The 14,482-nt window shown below is 45.1% G+C and overlaps 1 protein-coding gene across 1 annotated transcript in view; it reads left to right on the forward strand.

The window, feature by feature from the left end:
- LOC126548340 (RYamide receptor-like) overlaps positions 1 to 14,270 on the forward strand; it is a 409,825-nt gene extending 395,555 nt beyond the window's left edge. Inside the window, exon 5 of the mRNA XM_072285022.1 lies at positions 5,653 to 14,270. Within this exon, the coding sequence (XP_072141123.1) occupies positions 5,653 to 5,964 (312 nt within the window). The 3' untranslated portion in view covers positions 5,965 to 14,270. The remainder of the gene's footprint in view (positions 1 to 5,652) is intronic.
- The last annotated feature ends 212 nt before the right edge of the window (positions 14,271 to 14,482 follow it).

A 14,482-nucleotide genomic window follows, 5' to 3' on the forward strand; every position in this document is an offset into this window, starting at 1 on the left:
TGGAGGGACAGTCAGAATTGGCTAAGAAACAGCCTACACCAGGATCTGACAGACCGCCAGCCTTGATAACAACATATTATGTTGCACGTAAAAACATAAACAACATCTTACGAAAATACCACCCAATATTATCAAGTAACGAGCGTCTGAGAAAAGCGTTCCCGGATGTACTAAGGGTTACCTATCGCCGCAACAGAAAGAGGCCTTCTCCTACACCTGACAACCTGAACTAATGGTGAAAAGGGCCAACGTGGAATACTACCGTGGAAGCGGCTTCAACCTCAGATTCCCAAATTGCTACGTGCTTGCTAAATATGCGGGGGCATATTTAGAATAATCGGAGGCGGATTTCAGCGGCACCGTGCGATATCATGGACAGGATATTGCGACAGATTCAACCATTGTGATCGGCCGTGATATAGTCACCAGATTCCCTGGTTTAGTCGCTTAGGGAATACGACGATATTAAAAGCAGAGACCTTTCGTGCAGTGAGAGAGGTGCTGACGTGTCCTGAAGTGAACTCAACGTTTAATATGCTCCTGCATGGAGTGGGCTTCCTTATCTAGAGCTCGTGTAGCTAATGTAAAGTAAACACTTTTTCCTTCATTCCTACTAGCGGACGCACTCGTCGACGGGCTTGGCGGATTCTTGGCCCAAACGCCACCTCGAGCCCCAACAGTACCTACTAGAGAGCTAAGCCGTGACCCTTCTTCATACAGCAGCACTATGTCTGTAATGAGTTGCTTGCTAGTTCCCTCCACTCTTAAATAAATCTCCAACTGGCGGAGCTGACTTAAAGTCGGAAAATATTGTCCACCGCCGCGGTACGTCAATACAGATGAGTCGTAGTACATCACGGATAGCTGTTAGTTCCGCTGACGTTGGAGATGTTTCATGAACGATCTTGAAGAGATTGCTTGAACCACTTGTAGGTACCAAAACTTCTTTTCTTGCAAAAAAAAAAATCAGCGACGATTATGACACTCCCTAATGCAAAATTTGAGTACAGGTCTAATGCCTTTTCATTTCGGCATACATTGGCTGACGCGGACAATCTGTCTCATGCGGCACGTTGCAAACGGACGGAAGTGTGGAAAGGAACTGCAATCTGGAGATCGAGAAACACAGTGCGTGGGTGACGCGTGGGAGCGATTCACAGCAGCCGCAGCAGACAGACCTCCCAAACGAAGCGCGCTACTCTGGCGCCATCTCGTAGGCATCGTCGCCGCACTACGCTTTTCTTCATACGCTTTCGCCATACCGTCCTCCTCCGCTTTCCTCCTCGAGCCATTCATCCCCCGCTGGGCTCTGTGTTCGCTCTTTCACCCTTCGCTGTGCTCGTTCACTCGGTCACGCCGTCGCTCGCTGCAGGAACGGGCGCCTAAGAGCTGCGCTCTAAAAATGTGAGGTAGAGCCGTCTGCAAACACAGTGTAACTTTATAGCTTTCTCGTTAATGTAAGAAAAGCTTGAAGTTGAGTGGAAAAATGGAAAAAGGCCATTTCAGAGATGATGATGCCGCGATAAGATAGGCGTCCTCTATTCTTGTTCGACTTTGTCGTCGTCTTCGCTGCGTAGACATCGCAGCACGCTTTAAGATGTTCACCATTTCGTTCATGAAAAATTCTTTATATATAGTCCGTGGCACGTTTCGCTCAGTTTTACAATCTGTTTTGTTCATTTCAGAGGATTTTATAGATTCTTTTTTCAAATGGGCTTAAAGTTTTCCTGTATCTCATGTACTCAGTGCATGGAACTTTGTTCTATACCCGATACACTGAAATTTTCATGGCTTTAAAACGTTTGCCTTCTGACACGCTACTCATGCTGGCAGGTTGCTAGCATGCTGCGTGGTTGTAATGACGAGTGGAACGGAAAATCACCTGAGGCGAAAATATTATTGATTCAAGGAACGAACGCGCCGTGGTTGCTTAGTGGCTATGGTGTTTGGCTGCAAAGCACGAGGTCGGCGGATCGAATCCCGGCTACGGCGGCCGCATTTCGATGGGGGCGAAAACACCCATGTACTTAGCTTTAGGTAACGTTAATGAACCCAGGTGGTCAAAATTTCCGGAGTACCCCACTATGGTGTGCCTAATAATCAGATGGTGGCTTTGCACGTGAAATCCTATATTTTTTTTTTAAACGAAAGATATGGAAGGTCGTCGTTGATGAAAAAACATAAAGTGGAACCAAAACACACGTGATATCATGGTATCGATGTCTGGCTCTAGTTTATTGCTACGCGGCCTCTAATGTCCCATAGCGACACCAAAGCACTGCGGACAAAACTAGACTGCAGGAGTATCATGCAAATCGCTTTGAGATTGCGTGATTGTTGTTCGTCAACGACTTTACGCGCTTAAAGTACTGTGCACCGTTTGCGAGCATAACATATTACAGTGATCTAGGAGCACCCATATAAGCCCATTAGCATGGTACTGTAAAAAAAATTAAATTATGGTGTTTCACGTGCCAAAACCACTTTCTCATTATGAGGCACGCCGTAGTGGGGGACTCCGGAAATTTGAACCAGCTAGGGATCTTTAACGTGCAACTAAATCTAAGTACACGGGTGTTTTCGCATTTCGACCCCATCGAAATGCGGCCGCCATGGCCGGGATTCGATCCCGCGGCCTCGTGCTCAGCAGCCCAACACCATAGCCACTGAGCAACCACGGCGGGTATGGTACTGTAGCACTAAAGTGGTTTTTGCGGGGTTTTATGTCCCAAAACGACCATACGATTATGGAGCACACCATAGTGGGCGACTCCGGAAAGTTAGACTGGCTGTGGTTCTTGAACGTGAACCTAATTCTAAGTACAGGGGTGTTTTCCCATATCGCCCCCCTCGAAATGCGGCCGCCGTGGCCGGGATAGCACTAAACTGCACTCGCAATGCAAAAGAAACCGAGGCATAAAGCTAAAGATTAACTTTTATGGCAGCCGGATTACTTTACGGTTTACGTGCGGAAAAATAAAGAAAGGAAAAATAGTGACAACACCAAGAACGTTTTTTTTTTCTTGCACTACAGAGGAGGGCACTGCGCGGGCCCAGGCTTGCCCGAAAGGCTGCGCCTGGCCTACAGGCGCGGCCCAGCCTGCGTTTTTTGGCGGGCGTAAACCGGGCTCGATCATGAAGCAGCGAGCCCGGGCTGGGCCTGTTCACTGATGGGCATAGGTCAGGCTTCCGAGCGCACGCGAGTGCTCTGCACAGATTCAAGGCATTCTGTGCAAAGATACTCGTAGAGTGATAATTGGGAATACCTTTAATTACATTAGCAAACAAAAATATCAATTAAAGTTGCAATTCTTTTTAGTATTAACATAACCAAATTCTGTTCTCGTGAAATAAAAAAAAATTGCTACGAAATACTTTGCATCCTACCCAAGATTTTAAAAAATTCTGTGCTTTTACGCACCAAAACCACGATTTGATTATGAGACACGCTGTAGTGGGGGACTCCAGAAATTTGGGCCGCCTGGGGCTCTCTGACGTGCACGCAAATCGACGTACGCTGGTGTTTTCGCATTTCTCCCCCATCGAAATGCGGCCACCGTGGCCGGGATTCTATCCAAGATTGCGAGCAGCAAACAAAATTTGTGTCTAGCCAGCTACGTAAAGCGGCGTACATTTTTTTTCGAACGCATCATAAAAAAAGGATCTTGGGCTTTAAAAAATACAGTTTGGGGTTTTACGTGCCAAAAACCCCGATATGATTATAAGGCACTTCATAGTGGGAGATTCTGGATTAATTTTGGCTGCGTGGGGCTCGTTAACGTGCACACAATGCCCGGTACACGGTTTTTATTTTACTAATTTTTTTTAATGAGGAAGTCTTAAATGTCTGATCAAACGGTGGCCATGAAAGCCCGGCGTGCGGTCCAGAAAGTCATGCGAGCTCTCCTCGCGCAAAGACGTGCTCGTGCCAGTGCTCGCGCGTTCGCCTGCTTCCGCAGCTGGATCCGATGCGTCTCATCCTGCCAGCGTTCCCACACTGTCCCTCGCGCTCGTGCAGCTGCTTTCGCGTTCGTCGTCGTCTTCCTCCAGAGCTGGCTTTGCTGCCGCTCATCGTGCCAAAAAAAAACGGCAACGTTAATTAAGATACAGTTAATTCAGGCACTCGAACGCACGACTTTCGGTGGGAGTCAAACCCACATTTATTGTTAAGCGGAGGTTGATTAAGACACAGGTAATTACTTAGAGGTAATTAAGACGCTCAAAGCCCTGGCGTTTAGTGGGAGCCGCATCCTCACGTCTGGTTGAAGTCGAACCCACGACCTTTGGTGTTAATTACGGCGAAGTTAATTAAGGCATAGCGTCAATTAAGACACTTGAGCCCCCGACCTTTGGTGGGAGAAAACGAGTAATAAGAAGTAATAACGCATTATAATGAGAATGTTAAGTAATTTTATGAATGTCTCTTTGGCGCGCAGGCTTTCGCCTTCGCCCTCTTTGACGTATGCTAAAGTAACTGAATTTTTTTTTCATTTCACGCCAAGCTATATGCGGCCGCCGGGGCCGGGATTCGATCCCGCGAGCTCGTGCGTACGCTCTTGTGCTTACTGCTGGTTTGTTCCTGCTCGTTTTCTAGAAAGATTGAATTTAATGCTCCAGATTATTCAATTTAATATTTGGCATTGCTATTTGCCCAGTCTATAACAAGAAAACGAAAACGAAAACAGTGAAATTGCCGTAGTACCAGTTATAAACCTTTCTTTACTAGGCCGGTAAATGATTTCCTGTCACCAGTTTATGCTTTTCATTGCGTATCGATGTCTGGTAGGACTTTAATTAAGGACTTTCTCTTGTGCAAGCAATCGCTTGGCAAGTTATCAAGATAGCTTTTCCACAACTTCAATGTGAGCTTGTGGCACAGGCGGTGCTGAAAGGTCTTTTGTGTAGCACCCCTTTAATTTGTCGTTATCATAATTCACCGCGCCTTTGCTCCCCCTTCTCCTCTTACGCCTGTGCCGAGTAGTAAGCTAGAGTACAACAGCTCAAGTCGACTTTTCTGCCTTTGATTAAATACGATCTCTGTATCTCTCACTGTCTTTTCTATAATTAGTCATTTCTGCCTTGGTGCAGCCTTCTTGCATTGTTCACGTGGTTGCAGATTACCCCAATTTTTACATCCAGTCTGGTTTCCTTCAGTGATCATCCTCCTCACCCCACCCTCCTGCCATTCCCGTATCCTCTTTTTTTTCTCATTTGCTGTGCACTGTTGGCTCTGACTTCCGAAGCCTTTGTTGTAAGGGAGCTTTAGGTTGTCTGTATAATGCTTTATGTTTCACGAAATACATAGTTAGCACAAACTCTCTAACGCCACCTTGCGACACAGCTGTTAACTTCGAAAAAAAAAAAAAAACTGGATGTTGATAGCTGAGTCACCACCGACACTTTACACTGGCAGCTGAGTAGAATATGGTTGGTCGCTCCAATAATAGCTGTATGTGCTCTGGTTAAATGTTATGGCACAACATCCCAACTATTCACGTCTACGGCTCTGGTAATCCGGTGCGCAAGTACATGTACGGAAAAACTAGAACTGCACTAGTTAGATAATTGCGCAAAGCTGTTCAGTGGTACTTAAATAAACACGTGATCGAGAAACTGACAGATTGTTGTATTTTTTGCCTCTTATGGGCGCAGGTTGACCTTCGACAGCTGATGATGAGCTGCTGTTCCCCGATTGCGCAGCAAGCCAGTCGCACTCTGACCAAGCGCAGCTGCTCGCACGGCGGCTCCCTCCGAAGCAGCACGGTAGTAATGTCAACTGCCGCTGCGGGCGTCAACCACGTGGGCGCCTCGAGCCTGCACCGGCCCCGACGTAGCAACCGTTTCCACGCCTCGTGCACTGTCATGGTGCCCCTGCGCACCCTGGGTCACTCTGGACAGCATGCGAACTCGGGCGGTGGCGTTGGCGTCGGAGACCCATCCACCGGTGCTCCGATTTTCGCATAGAAAGAAAAAAAAAAAGGAATCGCCACACTATGTGGCCGCCACGTCCTCCCAATGAAACTCAAGAAGCCTAGTGTGTTGAGAACGTTGCCTGAATGCATGGCATGAGATCGGCAACCTTGTGAATCTCGAGTGGGCACATGTCTTCTTTTTGACGAGAATGAGTGCCATCTGGCATAGTGTTTACCAATTGTCGCAGGCAAGCCACCAATTACAGTCTCTCCAGCAGAACCATGTGACAACGTTATATCCGTGTGAGTCAACGTCACCAGATACATTTTCGCTCTTCAGTGGTGTGATACGAGAGTCACAGCTCCCTACTTACAGGGTATAGAGTATAGGGAGCTTGTGGGATGTGTGAAACCGGGTGGATGCTACTCTGCATGCGATGGAAATGGGTGGAAAAAGGCACTAAGAGGCAGAGGAAGGAGAAGAGACAGCGAGAAAAAGAAAAGTGGAAAAGAAAAAGCTAAGCGCGTCGCACACTTGATCCATCAGTTTCTTTTTCCAATCCTTCCTGTGCACTCTCTACTTCATTATCCTGTCAATGTGCCCCCATCGTACCCTTATACATATCTGCCTTTCTTTTACTGTAATAACGCATGGCGCCCCTCCCCCGCTCCATTTCCTCCTTCCGCACCAGGTCAGACTATGCACGGGTATGTGTATAAGTCTACGGCACGCGCAAACTGTAGGTTAATGAGCCAACACTGGTACCAGAAATGTTGAAAATCTCATGTGCAGCGTGGCACACCTGTTAATGTATTTCAGGATTCTCTGCTCAAAGCTAAGTGTTTTGATATGTCGCCAAGATAGGTGCGTGATGCCCTGTAAAGAATAAAACCGACAGCAATCGAGGCTTGATTCGTAATACTTATCACATGAATGAATTAGGGTGTTTGTAAATGAGGTGGATGGGGAGGTGGGAGGGGCTGAGGTTTCGCTCTGTTCTCGTCGGTCTATTTTGTTTGTGAAGTCCTCTAAGGCAGCGATTGCCGAAATTTTTTAACAAGATTTTTTTTGTAAGTGTGCCTCATGATTCCTTCCGCTACCGTTCTAACATGTCATGATGCTACATTTCCATCATATGATCATAACGAGTGCTCAGATATTTTCGTAAATATGGGACCACGTGCCCTCTCCAGTTATTCATGTAGTCGATCAGGTGACTTCTCTTCTGAATGTTCCATTCGTAAACGTTTTCGTAGCCATTACTGAGAGAATTCTGGGGACGTTCATTTAGAATCTTGAAGTTCATGAAAGCTCAATGTAGGACGGAATGCTCGCGATGTGCATAGTTTGTGAATTACGGTGTTCTATTAGCTGTGGCTGTTACTCATGCGTGGCAACATGAATCACGCCACTTAGTTACCTCACTTTGGGTAACATTCACTTGCCACCATCTTTTGTGTGTTCACATGTTCATGTATTCACTACCATAAAACAGCTTTGCTGAGTGAACACATATAGCTACGGAAACTGTATCACGCACTTGCTGTATTTATGTATATTTCTCACCTGTACTTTGCATCGATCACACGGAAAGCGGATAAGATGAAGCCACATATTGCACGCTCCATTTTTCATTTATCTAGCACACTAAAAACACAAAAGTTTGTTACGATACTTCCGTTTCTACCAATATTCTGTGTTTTAGATATAAGCTAGGTGCTTTCATTTGGCACCAGGCCTGCGCTGATGAGCTCTGTTGGCTCATCGTTGCCACACCCACCGTGGTTGCTCAGTGGCTATGGTGTTGGGCTGCTGAGCACGAGGTCGCGGTATCGAATCCCGGCCACGGCGGCCACATTTCGATGGGGGCGAAATGCGAAAACACCCGTGTACTTAGATTTAGGTGCACGTTAAAGAACCCCAGGTGGTCGAAATTTCCGGAGTCCTCCACTACGGCGTGCCTCATAATCAGAAAGTTGTTTTGGCACGTAAAACCCTACAATTAAATTTTTTTTCATTGTAGCGACGGCCAAATATCAGCTCATTTCTGTTCCAAAATGCAGGCAGAAGCTCAAGAATAGAATGCTCAGCTCATCACTTGGTGATGGAAAATAGAACGTACTATCATGTGCGTAGAAACGCTATGTAAAGGTTACCTGGTGACATCCATCCCCCTTGCCAAACTAGTGATGTTTAGTCTTCAAGTACTGACATTTCTTCAGCCTAGCACGATCATATGTCATCTATCAGCACGCCTGCAAAAATGACAACAATATTTATTCAAAATATAGGTTTGTGATCACCATGCAAATGACTTTTCTGGTTGGAACATGATATACAGTGGATAGAGAAAGAAGAAAGAAATCTTTCGATCTCTAGGACCTATCACTATTAAAGTTCTATCTGATTAGCGTAACAGCAATGCTGAGGCAACGGCCAGGAAATATGTAATTATATATGAGCAGTTTATTTTTTCATTATCACCTAAGTCAGCCATTATCGTTATGACTCTCAGATGCAAAGAAAGGCTGTAGTCAGAGAGCCATCTTAGCAAGTACTTTTAATCTGAACTTCTTTCACTGTTTTTGTTGACTCTTTGTGACCTAATTCAGAAATAAGGAACCCTCTTTTGTTTTGTCGCTGCAGGTAGGTCAAATGTTTCTGCTGCAAGGAGGAGGCAGAGGGCGAACAGTAGATGTTGAACGCTCCGACTAATACTGCTCTAATTTCACACATGTACCCGTACAAAGCAGTGACGTTTAACTTCAGAACGGTTGACTTTGATTAGTTAACCGGTCCTAACTAAAAGAGCTTCGATTCTTTTTGTTTCATTGAAAATTCCCTTGAATATATCCTTTATTGCTGTCCTAAGTTTCACAGGTTCACTTTGTACCCGCTGCGTCCTGTGGAAATCTAAAGTTACAAGGAGATTTTGAGGCGAAAGCATCAAATGGCCATTGAGCGAAAAGGCTGGTGGCTGTTGTCTGAACAAGTGAAAAACGGCATCTAAATTCCCATTGGCTGCGACGCTACGTCACGTTCGCCCATCGACGCAGCAGTGCGGCCGAAAGGAAACACCTGCTGCGCCGCTAACGCACCGGGTGGAGAGGGCATGGCCGTGACGTCACGTCACCCTCGCTCTCGGAAGCCTGTGTCATCCGCGCGTGCCTTGTCCGCGCAAGCTCTCGCCTGAGTTCTGACTGCGCCTCGGTAATCGCTATAGAGAAAATGTATGAAAAGCAGAGTTAATGTGAAATGAAAGTAGTGAGTAGAACACTGCACGGGCCTCATTCTTCAGCCTGCGCTCGGCGTGGGCCCGCTTCGTGCAGCCCGAGCCCAGCCCTGGCCCAGGCGTACATGACCGAACCCAGCACGGCCCGTGCCCATGGTTCGAAGCCCGGGCCTGTCCTGGCCTGGTCGTTCATTACTAAGCTTAGCCAGGGCCTGCGTGTGCATACCTATAGGACCGGCCTGTAAGCAAAAAAAAGTATCTTTTTACTTACAGGTTGTACCGCATATATAAGCCTCACCTTCTCGGGGTCTAATGAGATTCAATGTAAAAGACAATAAAAGACCCAAATCTTCGTTTCTCCCTTGGGAACGTCACTGATCTTGCCCAATACCTGTGCTGTTATTTTTCCGCTTGTGCGCATCCATTTACCTTGATCGTACGATTTGGTCCCATGAGGTCATTTAGCATGCGAATATATGTGTATATATACATATACAAACACGCGAATTCACGAGCATACAACATAAAATAAATTCACAGATAGAAGATACATTCCTTGCATTAGCGCTAAAATAATATAATAGCATCGAGGGTTGTAATAGTGTAATAGCAAAAGTGGAAACAAGGAAATTGTTTGAAGAGCGGTTTTCTGTGTAATTTATTTTTCCTTACGCGAAAACAATGCTACTTAGAAAGAAATATCCGTTGCTACGCCCGGTGTGACCAAAGCGGTGACGTCAAAATCACCGCAGCTTACACGGGAGTGTTCGCATTAGATTCCATGGCAAAGTCGGGTAAGGTGATATGACATCACGGATCGAAGTGCACCGGACTTGTGCTATCTAGGTGGCGTGGGCCGAGCGTCTCAACGCGCGTTCTCTACCGCGAGGAGTTCCTAACTCTAAGGACCATTCAGCGGCATTCAATCGAACATTCATGCTTTCGCACTCCCAACTCATGGAAAATGCTTACGTGTCATCAAATTTTTCTTGTTTAGGTCCTTTTTTCACTTTGAAATATTCCCTTGAACGCTAAAAATGAGCTCCTAAAAAGTCACTGATTCAGTTTAAATAAATCACGCAAAATCTATTCTATTCAAAATAATTAACTGACGACAGTACCCGCTGCGGTCAGTTCGCATCTGTAATTCATGACGTCGGGATTCAGGTGCTTGTGCCTGTCGCATCATGTCTTTTGTCCGCTATTTTGTACGCGAAAACCCGGCATCATGGTTTAAAGAAAATGCGTATTTCGACCTAGCGTGTGTCGGCGTCTCCTCCTGCCCGTTTCAGAACGTTCTGCTGGAAACTAATTTTGCTATGTGCAACCAACGAGCTCAGGCAAACAATGTTCTGAATATTTCTAATCACTATTAGCTGGAACATTTACATTGCAGCACTGAAATATTCGACAGAAAAATAATGCCCCCAAAAATCAATCATTATTTAATACGAGTTCAAGATTTTATCAGTTGGTAGTGAAAACAGATATGCCGATTTCATTTGCAAAGTGTACTTCGTAGAGCACTTGCAGGCAAAAGATGGCATCGGATATTTGTCATGAATATTTATGACAGTCGTCTCTGTTTTGGATAAGATTTATTGATGGATAAATTGTGTACATTCCAGCCAAGCATTAATTTCAACGTGTCCTTGCTTTACACGCCTTAAAAGAAAGGATTAACAGCACTGAAGTATGTGTTTTCGTTACTTTACACAGCTGAACAGAGGATTTCAATATTACACGACTGTCGGCTTCAATGTAATTACCATCTTCTTTTTTTATTTGGAAGATCAAATTTCTTCCTGCAGTCGCCACTATTAAGGTTTCCTGTGCTAGTTCCAGGGTCGGGGACAATCTGGCAACCTGCACCAAATATGTAAGGCAGTTTAATTAACAAGCGAGAACGTTGCACGATGCACAGGCAGGTCAGTTAATCCAGAGTTGGGCACGGAGCGGCCGAGCTCTGTTTTCGAGCGAGGCGTTGACGAAGCGCCTGACGCACACGCCTGCCTTCTTCGCTACAGCACATGTAAGGAATACGAATAAAAATAGTAAAATTGCAGTGTACATTGCGGTAGCGCTCGCTCTTAGGCTAAGGCTCACATGTTTAAACTAAAACGACAAGCCAAAGCTTTGACTTTGCATGAGGATGACGCCAGTGCAAACCCTTCTCTAGGTCACAGTTGGCGTGCGTTGTGGAGAATTTTGGCTAACATAAAATAAAATGTTCTGTATAATAGGGAATATGTCACCTCTTCTAAATGATTGCGTCGATAAGAAAACAAATGCGCCAAAAGCGATGCCATTGTAGCATTTTGTACGTAGCATCATACGTATGTAATGTATTAAACTACTATTAGAAGTATTGGAGAGGCATTTGCCCTGCAGTGGGCGTGACCAGGCTGATAATGATGATGATGATGATAATGATGATGATGATGATGATGATGATGATGGAATATAAGGCTGTTTGTGATGCTGCATTTTTGCAGTATCTTATTGTACCAAATAGGTAACGTATCGTCTGCTCATTTTTACAACTGCAGCACGGGCATCTTGCTGTCTGACGAAGCCAATGGAGTGTGCACTACAGCCACACGTGTTTCATACCTTCTAATCACTCTAAAAACCTGTGATCTGTATCCTTACTTGCTCATATGGACTACGCCTTGAAAGTTTTAAGGCACAAGTCAAAAACTCCCATGCACTAATCCACATAAGTTATTCGATCAACACGCCATAGTTATGCTAAGTGGGTGTGCGATCTTTAAAATTCAGTGGGTACACTTCAGTTGTTTTGGCTATAAAGTATAAAAACCAATTTATAGCCTCGGGGCTCAGAGTTTCAAGAGATCAGCGAATTGACAAGAAACAAAATAAGCGTCAGCTATCGTCATTTCGGAAGCAAGAGCTGCGTATTTAGGGTATAGAATGCCAGCTTAAAACCCATGAATAGAGCATTTTACAAGTTTGGAGCCTTCCGACTATTTCTACCGACTATCGCGTGTGGCAAAGAGCGAAGAAATTGTATCGAAACGTCATTCTCTTGGTTAACAACTTGTCAATCTATATAAGGCTCCATTGAAGGGTCCACTTGATAACATAATTATAGGTAGATGTTCCAGTATGCAGGATCAATATTGTTGAAATCACACTGTGTCGGGTTAACTTCCCCTTCCATGAATTTCATCCGGGATCTCACATTTGGTACTTGTGCACTTCAGCCCTAGCAGTACAAGGCGTAAGACCGTCTCCGCCTACCGAATTCGCGTCCGGCGCCATCAACTAGCAAAAGCATAACCTTTAGGACCCGCGTTTTAAATCCAGAGGGCGCCACCCTTGAGTGGTGAATTTGTATACCACCTGTTTTTACAACGTAGTTCCGGGACCGTTATTCTTTCTCTTTGCTGCGTTCTTGGTTAATTCTGTGATTTCACGAGCAGCGCATGCCTCCTCAGTTTCTACGTTTTGATTCGTCATCGCCCCTGCGTGCGCGGTCTCATAACAGAATTATAAGCGCCACTTTTCACCGCGTTTCCTGTGTTGGGCACATGCGGCGTGAAATTCGCGTTTTCGATGTTTAATTATGTTCTCACTTGCCTTTTTGATCACCGCGATCGCAGTGTGCCTGAAAGCATCTAAATGTGATATTACAGCGAAGCTTTTTAGGGGAGCGGCGCAACAGTTTTCTTGAAGCGATAAAGGCCGGATTGCGACGGCGTGGGCGATATGGACTGTAAATGCAGCCCATCAGGTGTCGGAGCCTCGAATTTGCATTGAAACGTAATGATCAACAATTTAAAATAAAAGGTATCTAGGGCATACCTCAATGAATTTTTTTTCAACAATATGCAATTTCTGTTTCTCATGTCGCGTTATGTACGGATTCCACGTTGGATGTCAGCTAGGAGTTTGTGCGGCTGCGGCAGTGAAAGCTGACGGTGTGTTGATGCAACGCAGCTTTTGTGGGAGTGGTCACTTAGAACAGCCAGCCACGACTAAACCCGAACGCAGCTGCAGTTGCTGCTGCACCGTGAGCCACAAAACAACCCCCTTTTACTTTCGAATGGTCTGAGAACTCCCTAATACAGCTCCGCCGCCTTTGATGAATCATGTGCTCAGACTAGCGTACGTCAACGAACGATTTTTTTTCCGATGAAAGTGTAAAGAAATGGGCAGTATTCCTTTCTGGCAATCAGATTAATTATCTGAGGTTCTTGAGGAGCAGTGCTATAAATGTTCAAGTTGCTTCAGAGAACCGCCGCGCTCTGCGGACTGTTTTTGTTAGCAATGGAAATTGCAATTCACATTTTATAATTGGGCATAAATGTCGCCAATTGACTCGCCTAGAAACAAGTTATGATGCATTCTGCCAGTAGCATTAGCACCATTTTTCCTCTCAGAATATCTTAATAAACAAGTTTGCAAGAGCCTATCTCAGCATTCTCATTGCAGCAAGTGTAAGAAACTTGTTTGTTAAACTATTTTAGCATTGTGAATAACTTATTGCATGACTTCAACCAAACCCCTAGCCCAACTTTCAACCGTGGGCCACAAGGAAGTGCTTGAGATTTTCTCCCCAAGATTACTGAGAAATTGAACAGCCTTTCTCGCGATAATTACGTTTACTGAATATATATAACATGTCCCTGAGAAGCTGCTTGCATTTCCTGGTTAATGCATAGCTAAACAGGCGCACTGCGTGCTAACAGTCCTGAGAAACTCAAGTGGTCGACTTTTAAAAATTTTTATGTGTTGGCCACCGAAAAACAACGTCGGCGTGGACGCAACTCAAGTACATTGTGCACTGATTTTCGATTACTGTTGAAAACCACAGGAAAGAAAAGAAAAAGAACACAAATCACAGAAAGATGGGAAAAGTAGAATAATAATAAGATAAAAGGCTAAGATGTCGGCCTCAGCAAGCGTGCTGTAGCCAACTACTTAGCGTATATAAATAAGAAAAATAAAACACAAGAGAACAAATAGGCAAATGTAGTTATTCTGATATAAAATCTAATATTTTTGCATAACAGCCGCGGTGCCGGCCCACCCTGCTTGTTAGAGTAGATAAGGTGCTGAAATGACGTCCTTCCAAAGAAAAACTACGCGCAGGTGCCACGAAAAATAAATGAAGGTGGGGGGGGGGGGGGGTTTCTACGGGTTTGCAATGAAAAATTTTCGGAACCTTAGCATCACAAGAACTTCCTGAACAAAACGTCTCTCGTCTCTGTCATCACGTTACCCAGATATAGAAGTTGCCAAGGTAGAATTGGATCACGTATAATCAAAGCGCTATTACCATATCTACTACATTGGTTCGATTGACTAGCC

Source organism: Dermacentor andersoni, chromosome 1 (genome assembly GCF_023375885.2).
Source record: "Dermacentor andersoni chromosome 1, qqDerAnde1_hic_scaffold, whole genome shotgun sequence".
In the NCBI taxonomy this organism is placed as follows: Eukaryota; Metazoa; Arthropoda; class Arachnida; order Ixodida; family Ixodidae; genus Dermacentor; species Dermacentor andersoni.